Source organism: Hemitrygon akajei, chromosome 7 (genome assembly GCF_048418815.1).
Source record: "Hemitrygon akajei chromosome 7, sHemAka1.3, whole genome shotgun sequence".
Taxonomy (NCBI): domain Eukaryota; kingdom Metazoa; phylum Chordata; class Chondrichthyes; order Myliobatiformes; family Dasyatidae; genus Hemitrygon; species Hemitrygon akajei.
Genome location: NC_133130.1, coordinates 37,808,316 through 37,829,948, shown reverse-complemented (window position 1 = coordinate 37,829,948; position 21,633 = coordinate 37,808,316). Strand labels below are relative to the sequence as shown.

The window sequence follows — 21,633 nt, the reverse complement described above, 5'->3', positions numbered from 1 at the left end:
AAGAAAACTTACTTTAATTGTTCTGTGACTACGAAAAGCAGCACAGAAAATGTTTTAAAGAAACTGCACATCAATTTGCACTATTAAGTCCATAAGACATGGGAGCAGAATTGGGCCACTCAGCCCATCGAGTCTGCTCTGTAATTCCATTGCTGATTTACTATCCCTCTCAATTCCATTCTTCTGCCTTCTCCCTGCAACCTGACTAATAAAGAACCTACCAACCTCCGCTTTAAATATACTCAATGACCTTGCCTCCACAACCATCAGTGGCAATGAATTCCACAGACTCATCATCGTCTTGCTAAATGAATACCTTGTCACCTCTGTTCTAAATGGACTTCCCTCTATTCTGAGACTATGCCCTCTGGTCCAAGGCTCCCCTACCAAAGACTCATCCTCTTCACATCCACTCTATCTAGTCTTAACAAAATTTGATGGGTTTTAATGAGACCCCCCCCTCCCCGATTCTAAATTCCAGTGAGTACAGGCTCAGAGCTATTAAACATGCTCATGACAAGCCTTTCATTCCTGGAATCATTCTGGTGAATCTCCTCTGAACCCTCTCCAATGTCAGCAGATCCTTTCTAAAACAAGGGGCCCAAAACTGCTTACAGTACTGCAAGTGAAGCCTCACCACTGCCTTATACTGCCTCAACATTACATCCTTGTTTTTATATTCTATCCTCTCGAAATGAATACCAACATTGCACTTGCCTTCCTCACCACGAATTCGACCTGCAAATCAACCTTTAGGGAATCCTGCACGAGGTCTCCAAAATCCCTTTGCACCTTGTTTTTTTTTTAATTTTCTTCCCATTTAGTAAATAGTCTGTGCTTTTACTCTTTCTACTGAAGTGCATGATCATACACTTCCCAACACTGTATTCTCCTAATCTGTCTAACTCCTTCTGTAGCCTCCCTGCTTTCTCAATTCTGCCTGCCCCCTCCACCTATCTTTGTATTGTCTGCAAACTTGGCCACAACGCCATCAATTTCATCATCCAAATTGCTGACATTCAACGTATAAAGAACCTGTCCCAACACAGACCCCTGTGGAGCACCACTAGTCACTGGTAGCCAATCCAAAAAGAATCCCTTTATTCCCACTCTTTGCCTCCCACCAATCAGCCAATGCTCTATCCATGCTGAATTCTTTCCTGTAATACGCTGGCTCTTATCTTGTTTAGCAGCCTTATGTGGCACCTTGTCAAATGCCTTCTGAAAATCCAATTACACAACATCTGGCAATTCTCCTTTGTCTTTCCTGCTTATTATTTCTTGAAATAAATCGAACAATTTTTTCAGGCAAGATTTTCCCTTAAAGGAACCATGCTGAATTTAGCCTATTTAGTCATCTGCCTCCAAGTACCCCGAAACCACATCCTCAATAATCGATTCCAACATTTCCCAACCACTGAGGTCAGGCTAACTGTTCTATAATTTCCTCACTTCTTGAAGTGTGGAGTGACATTTACAATTTTCCAGTCCTCTGGAACCATGCCACAATCTTGGTTCTTGAAAGATCATTACTAATGCCTCCACAATCACTTCAGCTACCTCTTTTAGAACCTTGTGGTTTAGTCCATCAAGTCCAAGTGATTAATCTACCTTCAGACCTTTCAGCTTTCTAAGCCCATCCCAAGAAATAGCAACTGCACTCACTTCTGCCCCTTGACACTCTCGAACTTCTGGCATACTATTAGTGTCTTCCATGGTGAAGACTGATGCAAATTACTTAGCCTGTTCACTATTTCCTTGACCCCGTTACTATCTCTCCAGTGTCATTTTGCAGAGGTTCAATATCTACTCTCACCTTTCTTTTTCTCTTTATATATCTGAAAAAGCTTCCAGTATCATTTCTGATATTATTGGCTAGCTTATCTTCATTTTCCTCTTTTCCCCCTTCCTTTTTTTTTAGGTGCCTTCTGTTCTTTACAATTTGTCAGTCCTCTAACTTCCCACTAATTTTTGCTCTATGGTATGCCCTCTCTTATGTCAACTTTGACTTCCCTTGTCAGCTACTGCTGCATCATACTGCCTTTAGAATAATTCCTCTTCTTTAAGATGCATCTATTATGTGCCTTCCAAAATGCTCTCAGAAACCCCAGCCATTGCTGCTCTGCTGTCTTCCCTGCTGGTGTACCCTTCCAATCAATCTTGGCCAGCTCTTCTCTCATGCCTCTGTAATTCCTTTTACTCCATTGTAATACTGATGCATCTGACTTCAGCTTCTCCCGCTCGGATTTCACAGTGAATTTGATCATGTTGTGATCACTGTTTCCTAAGGGTTCAATTACCTTAAGCTCCCTAATCAGTTCCAGTTCCCTGCACAGCACCCAGTCCAGTATTGCTGATCCCCTAGTAGGCTCAACCACAAGCTACTCCAAAAAGCCATCTCAGAGGCATTCCAAAAATCTCCCTCTTGGGATCCAGCATCAACTTGATTTTCCCAATCTATCTGCCTATTAAAATCCCCCATGACTAATGTAGCAGTGCCTTTTTGACATTTTTCTATCTCCCATTGTAATTTGTAGACCACATTCTAGCTATTATTCAGAGGCCTGTAAAATAACTCCCATCAATGTCTTCTCACCCTTGCAGTTCTTAACTCTGCCCATGAGGATTCTACATCTTCCAGTCCTATGTCATCTTTCTAAAGATTTGATTTCATGTTTTACTGGCAGAGCCGCTCCTCCTCTGCCTACCTGCCTGTCCTTTGGATAGATTGTGTATCCTTGCTCGCAACTACAAACGCCATTTCCAGAAAAGTTGGGATATTTTCCAAAATGCAATTAAAACAAAAATCTGTGATATGTTAATTCACGTGAACCCTTACTTAACTGACAAAAGTACAAAGAAAAGATTTTCAATGGTTTTACTGACCAACTTAATTGTATTTTGTAAATATACACAAGTTTAGAATTTGATGGCTGCAACACACTCAACAAAAGTTGGGACAGAGCTAAAATAAGATTGAAAAGTGCACAGAATATTCAAGTAAAACCGGTTTGGAAGACTCCACATGAAGCAGGCTAATTGGTAGCAGGTGAGGTATCATGACTGGGTATAAAAGTAGCGTCCATCAAAGGCTCAGTCTTTGCAAGCAAGGATGGGTCGTGGTTCACCCCTTTGTGCCAAAATTCGTGAGAGTATTGTTAGTCAGTTCAAAAGGAACATTTCCCAACGCAAGATTGCAGAGAATTTAGGTCTTTCAACATCTACAGTACATAATATTGTGAAAAGATTCAGAGAATTCAGAGACATCTCAGTGCATAAAGGGCAAGGTCAGAAACCACTGTTGAATGCGCGTGATCTTCGAGCCCTCAGGTGGCACTGCCTAAGAAACCATCATGCTGTTGTGACAATTATAGCCACCTGGGCTCGGGAGTACTTCGGAAAACCATTGTCACTTAACACAGTCCGTCGCTGGATCCAGAAATGCGACTTGAAACTGTATTACGCAAGGAGGAAACCATACATCAGCGCTATGCAGAAACACCGGCGAGTTCTCTGGGCCCGAGCTCATCTCAGATGGACCGAAAGACTGTGGAACTGTGTGTTGTGGTCAGATGAGTCCACATTTCAGCTAGTTTTTGGAAAAAACGGGCGTCGAGTTCTCTGTGCCAAAGATGAAAATGACCATCCTGATTGTTATCAGCAAAGGGTGCAAAAGCCAGCATCTGTGATGGTATGGGGGTGCATCAGTGCCCATGGCATGGGTGAGTTGCATGTAATTGACGGTACCATTGACTCTGAGGCGTATATTAGGATTTTAGAGAGACATATGTTGCCATCAAGGCGACATCTCTTCCCAGGACGTCCGTGCTTATTTCAGCAGGACAATGCCAGACCACATTCTGCACGGGCTACAACAGCGTGGCTTTGTAACACAGAGTGCGTGTGCTTGACTGGCCTGCTGTCAGTCCAGAAAATGTATGGCGGATCACAAAGAGGAGAATTAGACAACGGAGACCACGGACTGTTGAGCAGCTGAAGTCCTATATCAAGCAAGAATGGACAAAATTTCCAATTGCAAATCTACTACAATTAGTATCCTCAGTTCCAAAATGATTAAAAAGTGTTATTAAAAGGAAAGGTGATGTAACACAATGGTAAACATGCCTCTGTCCCAACTTTTGTTGAGTGTGTTGCAGCCATCAAATTCTAAATTTGTGTATATTTACAAAATACAATTAAGTTGGTCAGTAAAACTATTGAAAATCTTTTCTTTGTACTTTTGTCAATTAAATAAAGGTTCACGTGAATTAACACATCACAGATTTTAGTTTTTATTGCATTTTGGAAAATATCCCAACTGTTCTGGAAATGGGGTTTGTACAATTGTTTTTCTGCCATGACCACGTGATACCCACAATGTCATGCATGACAATCTCTAACTGTGTTATAAGATCATCTCCCTTATTTCGTGTACTGCATAGATTAAAAATTAACACCTTCTCTCTTGTATTCATCACCCTTTTCAATTTGGTCCCTAATCCTAATGCAACTCATTCCAGTGACAGCAATTTTGCCTATCATCTGCCTGTCCTTCCTGACAGTTTCACTATACACTACCTATGCTTGTAAACCACCATCTCTTTTCTCAGCAATATCACTCCGGTTCCCATCCCCCTGCCAAATTAGTTTAAACCCTCCCATAGCAAATCTGCCTACAAGGCTATTAGTCCCCTCCCCCCTCCTGTAGGCTGTCCATTTTGTACAGGTCATACCTTCCCCAGAGGAGATCCCAATAATCCATAAATCTAAAACCCTGCCTCTTGTCCCAATTCCTCAGCCACGTATTCACCTGCAAGTCATCATATTCTTGCCCTCACCGGTGCTTGACACAGGCAGCAATCCCAACATTACTACTCTGTAGCTCGTGCATCTCAACTTTCTACCTAGCTCTCTAAATTTTCTTTTTTCAGACTTTAATCTTCTGTCATTAGCTGAAATGTCATGAATTCAAGCATGTGCTCCAAACAATTCAGCTGTATTCTACATGTAGTTTTTGACCATTCATTTACTAGTCAGAACCTACATGTGGGAAATTTGGGTGCATTTGTGGAATGGTATGAGAGGAGAAAACAGTGCTTGTAAGGGAACTCTTACAAATGAATAATGTTTTGTTTTTAAGCTGATGAAAGCTCCAATTTCTTCGTCTGGAATGCAGAATTGGAAGACTGTTTATGCAGTCGAAGACAAACATAAACTAATCGATATGGAGCTGATCAATGATTATTGCATAATGATACTGAAGTGTTATGGTCACTTATATATGCATGTCTTTTCTCTCGAAGAGCCAGGAGCTGTTAAGTCCATCCAGGTATGTGAGGAATTCCTATTATTATTTTCTGCTTAGATTACAATGATGCACAGATCACTTTTACAACAGTAATAACACCCTTGTAAACAGTAGGGTCTTTAAAGCTGAAATATAATAAAACTGGAAATATACATATTAAATAATTAATGCTAAAAGAGGGGGTTAAAAAGTAGCGAGATAGTGTTCGTGGGTTCAATGTCCAATCAGAAAACTGATGACAGAGGGGAAGAAGCTTTCCTTAAATCGTTGAATGTGGAGAACCCAAGTTGACACCTCAGATCTGTTTACTTGAGGATTTTAATGTGTTTGTTGAGTTCTCAATATTAATATACTTGTTGCATATCCTGAAATATATTTGTCAGTGCTTTTTAAAAAAAAAATTTTGACATTAACCTCTAGGGGAACTCCTGGGAGGGAAAAAAAAATAAATGTTGAAAAATCAATATTCACTCTTGATTACATGGCTTGGTGCAAAATTGTAGATTCCTACAATATTTTAGTGAGTTATTAATTCACGAAGGGAAATAGTCATCCATTCAGCTTTGTCTTGTGCTGCCCCCACTTTTTTCTTTGATCCCTTAATGCAGAGCACTTTGAAGTTTAAATAATACAAACATAAAAGCAAACATAAAAGTAGCAGGATACTGGTAATTGGTGAGGAATGGCCCAGAATGAATCATGTGGGAATACATTGTGAAACATATGTGAATTGGTAAGATTTGTCGTTTGAACCTGATTTATACTTTGAATGAAAGGAGGCTGTTCTTGGTGAAAGTGCGAAGGAACACGTGGTACAGGCAGCGCAGAACTGCTACCTCTTTGTAGATGTGGAAGATAAAATGCGAGGAGTTAAGATTTATCTCTATAAAAATGTGAACTTAGGATTGAATAAGTTACAGGAAAGATTTGGATTCCATATGGGGCACCACAGATTTTCCGTGATTCTGTGTGGGATGGAGAAATATAAACATTCTTCAAAAAATTGAAGAGTAGAGATTACAGAAAAAATCTAAAATTATGAAGAAAAATTGATTGAACAGAGCGTGAAATGATGAGGTAATTTTCTCTGTAGTGTTGAGAAACATAGTGAAAATATAGGATTTGGAACAGAATACAAGAGTAGCTTGTTAATACAAACAACTTGTAATGTCACAGGGTCTGGTACCCCCTGATCCCGGCCCAGCTGGTCCATGCCAACCACAGTATTCTCCTGCTAGGCCCATTGGACATATTCAGCCCATAACCCTCCAAGGCCCTCCCCTCCATGTACCTACCTAGGAGCCTCATAAATGTTGCAATTGTACCTGCCTCGACCACTTCCACTGGCAGCTCATTCCAGGTACTTACCAACCTCTGTGTAAAGAAGTTAACTCTCGGGTCTCCTTTAAATCTCTCCCCTCTTATACCGTAACTGTTTTGGACTTCCTACCCTGGGGAGAATACTATGACCTTATCCGTACCCCTCATGATATTACAGACTTCTGTGAGGTCATCCCTCATTTTCCTGCGCACCAGGGAATAAAGGTCCAGTGTGGCCAACCCCTTTCCTAAAATTCAGGCCCTCTAGTCCAGGGAGTATCCTCCTAAATCTCTTCTGCACCCTCTTCAGCTTGACAATGTCTTTCCTATAACAAATTGACCAACATTGTGTCACAATCTTCTAAGTACAGCCTCACCATTAACTGCAACATAATGTCCCTACACCTAAACTGTATTCCCTGACTGATGAAGGCCAGCACGCTAAATGCCGTCTTTACTACTTTTCCTGCTTGCACAGTTGATTTCGGTGAACTGTGCATTTGAACTCCCAGTGCCTCTGTTGCACAACACCCATCAATGTCCTGCCATTCACTGTACTCTGGATCGCCTCACACCTGTCTGTATTGAAAACCATTTGCTATTCCTCAGCCTAACTCCATGTGTTTCATTCTAACCTGCTTCACTATCAACAAGACCCCCTAATTTAGTACCTTCAGCAAATTTGCTAATCATATCATGTCTATTCTTATTCCAAATCATTTAATAGCAGAGGTCCCAACACCCTGGATGGGTGATACATCCAAGATAGTTTCCTCCTTCAATATAGAGAGGAACCTACTCGGGAAGGAGCAATACTGAAGCTCCTCATAGGAAACAAGGCGATCCAAGTAACTGAAGTGGAGCTGGGAAGCACTTCCAGTCTAGTGACCACAATTCTATTAGTTTTAAAATGGTTATGGAGAAAAAGGTGGAACATACCCGTGGGTCCAAGTCCTGTATTAGACAAGGCCAACTTCGAGGGCATAAGGCAGAATCTGGCTATTTAAAGACATAGAAACAGTCGACAAGAGGGAGGCTTTCAAAAGAGTCAAAGATTTCAGGAGCAGGACGCATCTGTCGGGATGAAGATTAGGCATAACAAATTCAAAGAGAACCTTGGCTAATGAGAGACAAAGTCTGTGGTATGGAGAAAGAAGGAAGCATTCACTGCAATTAGGCAGCTGGATATGAACGAGTCTCTTGACAAATATAAAAATTTAAGATCAGACTTAAGGAGGGAAGTCAGGAGAGCAAAACAGGATAAGAGATGGATTTGGCATGCAGGGTTAAAGATATTCCCAAGGTTTCTTTTCAGTTATATTAACTATAAAAGGGCAACTACAGAAAGAATAGGTCTCTGAAAGACCATCAGGGCCACCTATGTGCGGAGAAGCAGGAGATGGCTGAGATTTTTAACGTCACTTTCTCTTTGAAGTTTATTAAGGAGAAAATCATAGATGCCAAAGAAATGAGGGGAATAAATATTGAGATCTTGGATCATATAGAGATCACAAAGAAGGTGGTTTCTCATAAGCCTTTCTTTAAGCATATTAAGGTGGGCAAATCTTCAAGGACTGATCAAGAGCACCTTTAGACCTTATGGGAGGCCAGGGAAATTGTGGAGGACTTTATAAGGATATTTGCTTTGTCATTAGTAGTTGCTGAAGTTCCAGAAGAATGGAGGGTGGATAATGTTGTTTCATTGTTTGAGAAGGATAATAAGGGCAGGCCAGTGGACTTAAATTTACTTGCAGGGACGTTACTGGAGGGAACACTGAGGGGCACGATCTACCTTCACTTGGATAGTTAAGACCTGATCAGTAATAGTTTTGTGCATAGGAGGTCATGTCTGATAATCTTTGGAAAAACTCCAAAAGAGGTAATTAAAGGGATGGATGAAGGTGGGTCAGAATACATGGTCTATATAGACTTTAAAAGGTCTTTGACAAGATCTCACATGGCAGGCTGATCTGGAAGGTTAGGTCGCATGGAATTCAGGGGGAGCTAACGAGGTGGCTCAGTGATTGGAAATGGAGGATGATAGTTGCAGGTTGATTCTCTGACTGACCCAGTTGATAATGGAAAAATTAAATCTCCCACTAGCACTACCCTACTATTCTCATAATTCATTGAATTCACTTTCAGATTAATGCTGTGTTGAATATCTGTCAATATTCATGATGTTATCTGTTACAAAATTAGAATATATTTGAGGAATACATGTTTGTTTTAAACAATTGTCTTTTTGTCCTTTAGCTCCCAGCCTGGGCTTGTGCCATTGAGTGTGAAGCTTGCGTGGAAAATGAGACAAATGTAATTTGTTTTCAGTTATCCTCTCCAGTGCAGCCCCCAGTGAGTTTTCAGTATTCACTGGTTGAAGATGAGCTCTATATTTATGATGAAGCTTGGCTAGATGTTACCAAGGACTATATAGTGACTCGCTTAAAAGCACAAAGTATGGTAAGATGTGGCTGTGTATTTCCATTACTGAGCTGAACCCAAAATGTGAGTTCAGGTCCCATTGAAACCAATAATTTAGTCATTATAAAAAGGATCCAGTGCTTTTCCAGCATGTATGACAAATAAACTCTTCTTGGGCTTCCAACTGGGTATACTTATCAATTCTAACCAACGTTTCGATGACAGACTCTGCCTCCTTCAGCAGGGATGATGAGTCCGGTGGTATTTACACCCCCACTGTTTGTTCCTCCTGATTGGTTAGTCCCCATCCAATCAGGTTTCTGCTTTCCCACCTTCTTTACAATCGAATACCAGTTTTTTTTTCCTAGAGTGAGATCTTTGTCTTTGTTAAAATTCTTCCCGTCTAGCTTAATTTCAATGGCTTCTTTTACCAGGTGGTCCCAAAAGCCACTGGTGTGGCACAGTAGTTTTTATGCTATTGAAATCAATCCTATGGCCTTTGCGAATGCAATGATTTGCTATCGCCAATTTCTCCAGGTAACCCAAACAGATACTCGTCCTGTGCTCCTTGATGCTCGCATCCTGCCTGGCTGATTATACGCTGCTCCGCATTCACAGAGATTCCTGTAAATGCCAACTGACCTGAGTCCCAGGTCATCATTGACCTGCATGAGCTGGGATTTGAGCTTCCTTACGGGTTTGTGGATGGTATTAATCCAGTATTTCTTCAGGATTCCTGTGATCATTCCAAAAACCATGGAAATATAGGAAAGACAATCAGCAGCAATGGGTTCCTTCTTGTTGTTAGGTTTCCTGGTTTTTCCGTTGGACCTTTTAAGGGCCTGATTGATTGATTTTAAGGGCCCACTCATGTTCTAAGTAAGAATTGGAATTCAATTTTAAACAAGGTAGGAGAGTAGAAACCTGATTGGATGAGGACTAACCAATCAGGAGGGATGGACGATGGGGGTATAATTACCACTGGACTAGACATGCCCAGGCACCAATCCTGATGAAGATGGCAGAGCTTCTCCTTGAAACATCAGTAAAATCTACATCTGTACCCAACTGGAAGCCTGAGAAAAGTTTATTAGTCAGTAGAGTTTTTAAAATAGATTTGTAAATATAAAATTGGCTTTTTTTAATGTGAACATTGGATTGTAAGATTGTAGTAAAATACAGTTATTTAATCTTCAGGAATACAACTGATCTGTACCTAACTCTAATCCCATTCAATCATAAATGACTATTAATTCTCTTCTGAAGTGGTTTTGCAGGACACAAGTTCATAGAACTTATGTATCCCAAGGATGAAAATGAAGATATTGCCAAAAAAAAGTGTTTCAATTGTATTGGTATAACGTTATAAATAGTTCCATTTGCTCAGGAACTGTTCCCCTAGTGTTTCAAAACTGCTCCCTTAAAAGACCCACCCTTTAAAATGAACCATAATTGCCTCCATACCCATCCTGATGTCTGCAAATTATTCCAACTTCCTTTTGTACATTTGAAGTCACACAGTAGATTTTTGGTTGCTGTGACTAAGTTGTCCTTTGTTGTCCTGCTGACCACTTCTCAGCTCCAGCGTTTCTCTTCCAGGCCAGGCCATTGAGACTATTACCGCTTGGTTTTCTTCTGATCCAACCTGTGTCAGTCAGTGCACCTACAGCAATAGTTTCCCTTCCTGTTCTACTCAGAATTGTCTCTGGATTCTCCCAGAACATCTGACCCCAGAGCCTTTTCTCTTCCTTACCTGTACATGCAGTGTATCATGCATAGTGTCAGATTCTCCAAGTGAAAACTGTTTTAACACTCCAATGCCACACTCCTACCACTCCATACAAAGTAGATTGTCTGAGATCTGTTGTGTGGTCATGGCTGTGGTCGTTTTCTGCCATTCACATGTGCTGATTTTCATAGAAGAGCTTGACTATCCAAACACCGTGGGTGGGTTTGTACTTGCGTCAAAATGATGATGTCACCCCAACACAGGATGGAAATTGATTATACATATAAGTTCACTGTTTTATTATACACGTGTTAAACTGTGTTGTGAGAAAAATGTGTGCAAAAGTACTTACGAATTTGCAAATTTTGCCTGTTATTTTTATTTTCAGAATGGAACGTTGGTACCTATCTCAGTTTTTCATAAAACAGTGTTAAATCAAATGAATGAAAAACCTTTGTTGGTCCATGTCTATGGAGCTTATGGTATGGACTTGAATGTTGACTTTAAGCCAGAACAGTTAATGTTATTGGAAGATGGCTGGATTTTAGCATATTGCCATGTAAGGTAAAGTCTCCCGGCTTTGTTGGCATTTCATCATTTTGCAGTGGTACTTGCCAGCTATCTGTTTCTGGATGATGTTCAATTTCCTCAAACTAAACACTTGAAAGTAAGAAGGAACTTGCCTCTACTTGATCAGGCTCGGGAGAGTCTGCAGATGTGGAAATCCAGTGTGGCACACATTCAGAATTTAGATGCAGAATTCAATAAGCAACCACTACCACATGTGTATAACTGCTGACGACCTTACACTAATTTCAAGGCAAAACTCTTTCACAATCTCACAATACCCTATAACATTTCATAGTAATTAATAACATAAGCAGGGGCGGCGTGGTGGCTGAGTGGTTAGCACAATGCGTTTACAGTGCAGGTGACCTGGGTTCAATTCCCACTGCTGCCTGTAAGGAGTTTGTACGTTCTCCCCGTGACTATGTGAGTTCCCTCTGGGCGCTCCTGCTTCCTCCCACAGTCCAAAGATGTACCGGCTGGTAGGACGATTGGTCATTGTAAATTGTTCCATGATTAACATCAACGATTTAGATGAAGGCATTGAGAATAACATCAGCAAGTTTGCTGATGATACTAAGCTGGGTGGCAGTGTGACATGTGATGAGGATGTTAGGAGAATTCAAGGTGACTTGGATAGGCTGGGTGAGTGGGCAGATACTTGGCAGATGACGTTTAATGTGAATAAGTGTGACGTTATCCACTTTGGGAGTAAGAACAGGAAGGCAGATTATTATCTGAATGGTGTAGAGTTAGGTAAGGGAGTAATACAAAGAGAACTAGGAGTCCTTGTTCAGTCACTGAAGGTGAATGAGCAAGTGCAGCAGGCAGTGAAGAAGGCTAATGGAATGTTGGCCTTTATTACGAAGGGAATTGAGTACAAGAGCAAGGAAATCCTTTTGCATTTGTACAGGGCCCTGGTGAGACCACACCTGGAGTATTGTGTATAGTTTTGGTCTCCAAGGTTAAGGAAGGACATCCTGGCTATAGAGGAAGTGCAGCGTAGATTCACATGGTTAATTCCTGGGATGTCCGGACTGTCTTACGCAGAGAGGTTAGAGAGACTGGGCTTGTACACGCTGGAATTAAGGAGATTGAGAGGGATCTGATTGCAACATGTAAGATTATTAAGGGATTGGACAAGATAGAGGCAGGAAATATGTTCCAGATGCTGGGAGAGTCCAGTACCAGAGGGCATGGTTTGAGAATAAGGGGTAGGTCATTTAGGACAGAGTTAAGGAAAAACTTCTCCCAGAGAGTTGTGGGGGTGTGGAATGCACTGCCTCGGAAGGCAGTGGAGGCCAATTCTCTGGATGCTTTCAAGAAGGAGCTAAATAGGTATCTTATAGATAGGGGAATCAAGGGATATAGGGACAAGGCAGGAACCGGGTATTGATAGTAGATGATCAGCCATGATCTCAGAACGGCGGTGCAGGCTCAAAGGGCCGAATGGTCTACTTTTGCACCTATTGTCTATTAGGCTAGAACTAAACTGGGGGGATTGCTGGGTGGCACAGTTCAAAGGGCCAGAAGGGCCTGTTCTGTGCGGTATTTCAATAAAATAAGTGCTTCACTTCGAGGAAGTGATAGTATAGGAAATACTATTAGAATTATACAATTAGCAATAGAATAGGAAACTCGCACCAGCAATGTGATGAGTGACCCATTTTATTTATGTATTTTGGTTGACTGAACACTGACAGAATGCTCTACATTGTGACATTTCATCAAATAGCAGTATGAAGCCTAGCACCAACAAAATCTCAAATTCCATTGCAAATATCTATCTCTACTCCAACTAAAGACATATTTTGCTTATGGAAGAAGTCACGATACTATTGATTCACCAACATTTGGCTATATATCTATTGCTTTCCATTCCAGAGGTGGTGGTGAGTTGGGTTTAAACTGGCACAAAGCTGGTCGGTTAGATAAGAAGCACATTGGCATTGAAGACTTGCAGGCTTGTCTGTGCTACCTGCACACAATGGGATATTCCAACCCAAGGCAGACAGCACTCACTGCAAATAGTGCAGGTGGACTCCTTGTTGGAAGCTTGTGCAACACATCACCTGATTACGTCAGAGCTGTTGTTTTACGAGTAAGTTGAAAGCGTAAGTAATATTTTTAAACTTAGTTTCAAAAAGATTGTGAAGGTAATTAATGCATGAGATGCTGATTGATCTCCTGAAGTACTGTTAAATGCGAGCCATGGCTCCTCTTGTCTTTGAGTTTCCAGCAAGTTATCTTTTTTTCTCTTTTTCTTTCTCACTGATTTATGCTGATCAGTTAATAAGTAATAATGATGCTAACTGGAAAAAATCCAATCAGAATGGGGAGAAAATTTGCAAAGTTGAGTGGATGTGATCCACTAAAGAATTGGTGATTTAAGAGGCAAAGGTCATCAACGAGAAGCAAAGGGGACACTACATTTTTTTGTCTTGTACTTTCTTTCCTCTGCCTGTTCATCCCTCTCGTTCTTCTTAACTTAGAATAAGCCAACAGCTGCACTGTCATACAGTGGACAACTTATTCATCGAGGAAACAAATTCTTTAGTGACTTTCAGCTTGCTTGTCAAAACGAGCTGCAACACACAAGACGTCTGGATCCCAACCCTGGCCTAATACCTGCATGTGTTACTGACCCTGATGTCAACGTGGCTGCTCGCTGACTACAGCTCAATGGCAAACAGGATTCACCACAGGGGAAGAATCGGGAGAAACATGCTTTTTCTTTTTAAACCAACACTTCTTTGAGCTAACATCTTGATGCAGAGAGGGATGATGCAATCCTTCTCTATAGCTCCCCTGAGCACAGTTGTGCTCAGCAAACAGAGTGGTGGGCGCCTTGAATGTGCTGCCAGCGGGGGTAATGGAAGCAAATATGATACAACTGTTTAAAAAGATCTTAGATAGAAACATGAATGTATATTTTTTAAAAAGGGGGGGGGATAGGAACATTGTGTAGACCAGAGGAATTAGTTTAGTTAGGCATGTAATTACTAGTTTAATTTGTTTGGCACAACATTGTCAGCTCAAGGGTCTGCTCCTCTGCTGTACTTCGTTCACTTCTGATCATTCACAGCCAGTCACCACAAGTACGCAAATCAATACGATGGCAAGTTGGCTGATTCTGAGGACGTGGTGTTAGTGGAAGGGTGAACTTAAATCTTCAAGATGGGACAGTCCCTTTTAGAATACTGAAAATGGAATGGAGAAGACGTGTCTGGTGACAACCATGTGGGAAATGCTGGTTGATTGGTTTCACATGAAAGGTGACAGGGTTGAAGGTGAGGACTCCCTATTCTATTTCTGGGAGTTAGGCGAGCAGAGCTTCAGAAGTCCAACATCCATAGTTCTTGTTAATGGATTACTCAAGCTCCTTGTTATTAATTGCAGGACTTTGCTAAACGTGTCCTCGTGTTTAAAAAATTCCTTCAATTGAACTCTGTCTCCAGATCATGGGTTCAGCTGTAGGCACTGACAAGGACCCAAGCTACACCTGCTGTTTTGAGGGTTACAAGAAACACTCTTTGATCCAGTCCTACTCAGTTGGTTTTCCAGTATATCAATGACTGCATTGCTGCTACCTCCTGCACCCCATTCAAAGTAGGAAATTTTCATTGCTTTTGCTGCCTGTTTTCACCCTGCTCTCACCTTCATGTGAGTCTCTAACTCTACCATTTACTTCCCTTTCTAATTCTGTCTGTCTCCATTTTGGGGAACGGGCATGCACAAACATTAATTAAATGCCAACAGAGTGTCACAGTTATTTTGGTTATATCCCCAAATGCTGTGAATCCTGTAAAGACTCCACTCTATTTTCACAGTTCAGCTGTCTCTATCACATTTTCTCTGATGACGAAACTTTATCCATGTTTTCTTCCTTCAATGATGGCTACTATTGTTGATGGAACCTTTGACTGTACTATATCTGTTAACTTTCAGCTCATCTGATTTCTGTACGTCAGCGTGTATTCACAAAATGGAGTGCAACCCAGATAAGTGTGAGGTGGTTCATTTTGGTAGATCAAATATGATGGCAGAATATAGCATTAATGGTAAGATTCTTGGCAGTGTGGAGGATCAGAGGGATCTTGGGGTCTGAGTCCATAGGACGCTCAAAGCTGCTACGCAGGTTGACTCTGGTTAAGAACACATACGGTGCATTGGCCTTCATCAATCGTGGGATTGAGTTCAAGAGCTGAGAGGTAACGTTACAGCTATATAGGACCCTGTTCAGACCCCACTTGGAGTACTGTGCTCATTTCTGGTCGCGTCATTACAGGAAGAACGTGGAAACCATAGAAAGGGTGCAGATGAGATTTACAAGGATGTTGCCTGGATTGGGGAGCATGCCTTATGAGAATAGGTTGAGTGAACGTGGCTTTTCCTCCTTGGAGCGACAGAGGGTGAGAGGTGACCTGAAAGAGGTGTATAAGATGATGAGAGGCATTGATCATTTGGATAGTCAGAGGCTTTTTCCCAGGGTTAAAATGGTTGCCACAAGAAGACACAGTTTTAAGCTGCTTGGAAGTAGGTACAGAGGAGATGTCAGGGGTAGGTTTTTTACGCAGAGAGTGGTGAGTGTGAGGAATGGGCTGCCGGTGGAGGCGGATACGATAGGGTCTTTTAAGAGACTTTTAGATAGATACATGGAGGTTAGTGAAATCGGTAGTTCTAAGGTAAGAACATGTTTGGCACAACTTTGTGGGCCAAATAGCCTGTATTGTGCTGTAGGTTTTCTATATTTCTAAAATCAGGTGAGCTGGAGAGCAAGTAGGTGATAGCAACGACAGGAAGTGAGATTAATCCAACCCAATCACCTGACACTGAGATTAAATTTTGTATCTGTGTAGTTATTGGTGTGTTGTTAGACCAGTGGTGAGAAAAGGCAGATATTTGATCTTGCTGATAAATCAACAGTTCTGTTGAGGCATTTCCTTGAACATTATGCCCCTGTGATCTACTGTTCATTGTAGTCATTCTCCAGGGATTCTCCATTGGGATTTTTTTTTGAGTGGAGTGGAATAGAGATTTTGTATATAAGATTCTCTTTATTGTCAATTGTCTGTTATTTTATTGAGCTGCTGACTATATCAGATTTTTTTACGTTCCACAGGCTCCTTTCCTTGATGTTCTCAACACCATGCTAGACTCTTCATTACCACTCACCAGTGAAGATCAAGAAGAGTGGGGGAACCCTCTGTCTGACCAAAGACTTTTCAAGTACATTCAAGCTTATTGTCCATATCAGAATATTAAGCCACAGGTAAGTTCAAATGAAGTATCTTTGATCTGAAATACTAACACGAGGAAATCTGCAGATGCTGGAAATTCAAACAACACACACAAAATGCTGGTGGAACACAGCAGGCCAGGCAGCATCTATAGGAGAAGCACTGTCAAGGGCCAAGACCCTTCATCAGGACTAACTGAAAGGAAAGATAGTAAGAGATTTGAAAGTAGTGGGGGGAGGGGGAAATGCAAAATGATAGAAGACTGGAGGGGGTGGGATGAAGGTAAGAGCTGGAAAGGTGATTGGCGAAAGTGATACAGAGCTGGAGAAGGGAAAGGATAATGGGACGGGAGGCCTCGGGAGAAAGAAAGGGGGGGGGGGGGGAAGTACCAGAGGGAGATGGAGAACAGGCAAACAACTAAATATGTCAGGGATGGGGTAAGAAGGGGAGGAGGGGCATTAACAGAAGTTAGAGAAGTCAATGTTCATGCCATCAGGTTGGAGGCTACCCAGCCGGTATATAAGGTGTTGTTCCTCCAACCTGAGTTTGGATTCATTTTGACAGTAGAGGATAGACATATCAGAATGGGAATGGGACGTGGAATACTAACTCTGTTTCTACACGTTTCCTGGAATGTTGCCAGTATTTTCTGTTTTTAACTTGGTTGCAGGAAATATGAAGTTTTTTTTTAAGTAAGTCTCAATCTCAGAAACAGAGAAAACCTACAGCACAATACAGGCCCTTCGGCCCACAAAGTTGTACCGAACATGTCCCTACCTTAGAAATTACTAGGCTTATCCATAGCCCTCCATTTTACTAAGCTCCTTGTACCTATCCAAAAGTGTCTTAAAAGACCCTATCATATCCACCTCCATCACTATTGCTTGCAGCCCATTCCACGCACTCACCACTCTTGAGTAAAAAAACTTGCCCCTGACATTTCCTCTGTACCTACTCCCCAGCACCTTAAACCTGTGTCCTCTTTTGGCAACCATTTCAGCACTGGGAAAAATACTCTGACTATCCACACTATCAATACATTTCATCATCTTATACACCTCTATCAGGTCACCTCTCATCCTCCATCGCTCCAAGGAGAAAAGGCCGAGTTCACTCAACCTATCCTCATAAGGCATGCTCCCCAATCCAGGCAAAATCCTTGTAAATCTCATCTGCACCCTTTCTATGGTTTCCACATCCTTCCTGTAGTGAGACGACCAGAACTGAGCACAGTACTCCAAGTGGGATCTGAGCAGGGTCCTATATCACAAGACAAAGGAGCAGAAGTAGGCCATTCAGCCCATCGAGTCTGCTCCGCCATTCTACCATGAGCTAAAATATTCTCCCATCTAGTTCCAGTTTCTGGCTTTTTCCCCCTATCCCTTGATACCCTGACTAATTAGATACCTATCAATCTCCTCCTTAAACACCCTCAATAATCAGGCCTCCACAGCTGTATGTAGCTATATAGCTGCAACATTACCTCTCGGCTCCTAAATTCAATTCCACGATTGATGAAGGTCAGTACACCATACACCTTCTTAAACCTTCTTAAATACAGAGTCAACCTGCGCAGCTGCTTTGAGCGTCCTATGGACTGGGACCCCAAGATCCCTCTGATCCTCTGCACTGCCAAGAGTCTTACCATTAATACTATATTCTGCCATCATATTTGACCTACCAAAATGAACCACCTCACACTTATCTGGGTTGAACTCCATCTGCCACTTCTCAGCCCAGTTTTGTATCCTATCGTCGTCCTGCTGTAACCTCTGACAGCCTCCACACTATCCACAATACCTCCAACTTTTGTGTCATCAGCAAACTTACTAACCCATCCCTCCACTTCCTCATCCAGGTCATTTGTAAAAATCACAAAGAGTAGGGGTCCCAGAACAGATCCCTGAGGCATTCCACTGGTGACCGACCTCCATGCAGAATGTGACCCGGCTACAACCACTCTTTGCCTTCTGTGGTCAAGCCAGTTCTGGATCCACAAAGCAATGTCCCCTTGGATCCCATGCCTCCTTACTTTCTCAATAAGCCTTGCATGTGGTACCTTATCAAGTGCCTTGCTGAAATCCATATACACTACATCTACTGCTCTACCTTCATCAATGTGTTTAGTCACATCCTCAAAACATTCAGTCAGGCTCATAAGGCACAATCTGCTCTTGACAAAGCCATGCCGACTATTCCTGATCATATTATACCTCTCCAAATGTTCATAAATCCTGCCTCTCAGGATCTTCTCCATCAACTTACCAATCACTGAGGTAAGTCTCACTGGTCTATAATTCTCTGGGCTATCTCTACTCCCTTTCTTGAATAAAGGAACAACATCCGCAACCCTCCACCCTCCAGAACCTCTCCCTATTGATGATGCAAAGATCATCGCCAGAGGATCAGCAATCTCCTCCCTCCCTTCCCACAGTAGCCCAGGGTACATTTTGTCCGGTCTCAGCGACTTATCCAACTTGATACTTTCCAAAAGCTCCAGCACATCCTCTTTCTTAATACCTACATGCTCAAGCTTTTCAGTCTGCTGCAAGTCATCACTACAATCACTTTTTCCATAGTGAATACTGAAGTAAAGTATTCATTAAGGACCTCTGCTATTTCCTCCAGTTCCATACACACTTTCCCACTGTCACACTTGATAGGTCCTATTCTTTCACGTCTTATCCTCTTGCTCTTCACATACTTGTAGAATGCCTTGGGGTTTTCCTTAATCCTGTCCGCCGAGGCCTTCTCATGGCCCCTTCTGGCTCTCTTAATTTCCTTCTTAAGTTCCTTCCTATTAGCCTTATAATCTTCTAGATCTCTAACGTTACCTAGCTCAATGAACCTTTTGTAAGCTTTTCTTTACTTCTTGACTAGATTTATTACAGCCTTTGTACACCACGGTTCCTGTACCCTGTCTCTTTGGAATGTACCTATACAGAACTCCACACAAATATCCCCTGAATATTTGTCACATTTCTTCTGTACTTTTCCCTGAGAACATCTGTTTCCAATTTAAGCCTCCAAGTTCCTGCCTGATAGCTTCATAATTCATCTTACTCCAATTAAACACTTTTCTAACTTGTCTGTTCCTCTCTCTCTCTCTCCAATGCCATTGTAAAGGAGACAGAATTATGATCACTACCTCCAAAATACTCTCCCACTGAGAGATCTGACACCTGACCAGGTTCATTTCCCAATACCAAATCAAGTACAGCCTCTCCTCTTGTAGGTTTATCTACATATTGTGTCAAGAAACCTTTCTGAACACATCTAACAAACTCCACCCCATCTAAACCCCTTGCTCTAGGGAGATGCCAGTCGATATTTGGGAAATTAAAATCTCCCATCACGACAACTCTGTTATTATTACACCTTGCCAGGATCTGTTTCCCTATCTGCTCCTCAATATCCCTGTTACTATTGGGCGGCCTATAAAAAAACACCCAGTAAAGTTATTGACCCCTTCCTGTTCCTAACCTCCACACACAGAGACTCCGTAGACAATCCCTCCATGGCGTCCACCTTTTCTGCAGCCATGACACTATCTCTGATCAACAGTGCCACGCCCCCACCTCTTTTGCCACCCTCCCTGTCCCTTCTGAAACATCTAAAACCCAGCACTTGAAGTAACCATTCCTGTCCCTGAGTTATCCAAGTCTCTGTAACGGCCACCACATCATATCTCCAAGTACTGCTCCACGCTCTAAGCTCTAATATTATACTATGTCTCAGATTTTCTCAAGGTAAAGTTAAGTAGTTCAGGATAAACTTTAAATGCTTGCTTTCAAATCACAGTCTCAATTGACTAGTGTCATTCAACTCCTTCCCTTAGTAACAAAAGCAAGTGTGCAATGAAATACAGTAAATACTTTTATTGGATGATATCAAGTCCTTTAGTTATAAAGTAACCTGTGGGATGTTACTGTGGTCAAAGTATGCTTTTAATTGTCACTATTGAACTCTGATACAACCAACTCCAAAACCATAATGTTCCTGGCATCTTGCTGTAGAATAATGACTTTATCTCACTTTTGATGAGCATGCAACATTCTTACACCTACATTTCCGTAACAGATTGACTTGGGTGAGTAATTCATGCAAATAAGTCAAAATGTTAAAGTAATCATTAACTGAATTGATTTTTGTTTCCCGATTTAGTAATCTTTAGAACAGCAGGCATCCTGAATAATTGCAAACAATTTTTAACCTAGGTTCCATAAATAATTTAAATATCTTTGGAGAGAACTTGTGGACAATGTGATGTTAGGTTTTATGCAACCCACACAAAAAGGATAGATTTTTTTTTTTTAAATTTTATTTAATTGCATTTTTAAATGATTACAAGTGTAGAAAAAAAAGTATGTGTCCCTTCCCCCCTCCCCTTAACCCCTCCCCCCTAACTTCCCTATATAAAAAAAATTAAGAAAGAAAGAAAAAAAAGAAAGAAAGAGTGCCTGGATGTTGGAAGGTCTCCACATGCTCCATGGAGTTCTTAATAACTTTAGTATATATATTTATTTCTTTCCCCAAGTAACCATTAATTTCCTCTTCAGAGCACCTATATATTTAATCCTGTCTTTTGTAAATAAGGGCCCCAGATTTTCAAAAATGTTTCATATTTATCTCTTAAATTATAAGTAATTTTTTCTAATGGAATACAGCCATAGATTTCTTTTTTCCAACAATCTATACTTAAATATGTATCTGATTTCCAAGTAATTGCAATAGCCTTTTTGGCTACAGCCAGTGCAATTAGAAGAAATTAAAGAAATAGAAATTTTAATTCAATAAGGAAATATTAAAAAATTTATATCTTGTATGTATAATTTGATTCAAAAACAGGCAACTAAACAAGGAGTCCATAAGTCAAGACAAAAATGGGAAAGTGATTTGAATATTAAAATTGAAGAAACAAATTGGTCAAGACTATGTCTTGATAGTATGACAAATACAATAAATGTTCGGTTAAGATTAGTGCAATATAACTTTTTACATCAATTATATATTACACCACAAAAAATAAATAAATTAAATCCAAGTTT

The 21,633-nt window shown here is 41.1% G+C and overlaps 1 protein-coding gene across 4 annotated transcripts in view; it reads left to right on the top strand.

The window, feature by feature from the left end:
- prepl (prolyl endopeptidase like) overlaps nt 1–21,633 on the top strand; it is a 51,459-nt gene that overhangs the window by 20,257 nt on the left and 9,569 nt on the right. For 2 of the 4 annotated variants that reach the window (XR_012099565.1, XM_073050670.1), the window contains exons 7-11: nt 5,141–5,329; nt 8,885–9,088; nt 11,167–11,342; nt 13,230–13,446; nt 16,468–16,617. Coding sequence is in view for 3 of the 4 variants with exons in the window: in XM_073050670.1 (XP_072906771.1) it covers nt 5,141–5,329; nt 8,885–9,088; nt 11,167–11,342; nt 13,230–13,446; nt 16,468–16,617 (936 nt within the window). In the remaining variant the exon portion in view is untranslated. Of the gene's footprint in view, nt 1–5,140; nt 5,330–8,884; nt 9,089–11,166; nt 11,343–13,229; nt 13,460–16,467; nt 16,618–21,633 lie in introns of those variants that run through there. The other 2 variants (XM_073050671.1, XM_073050672.1) reach the window with 2 other exon arrangements.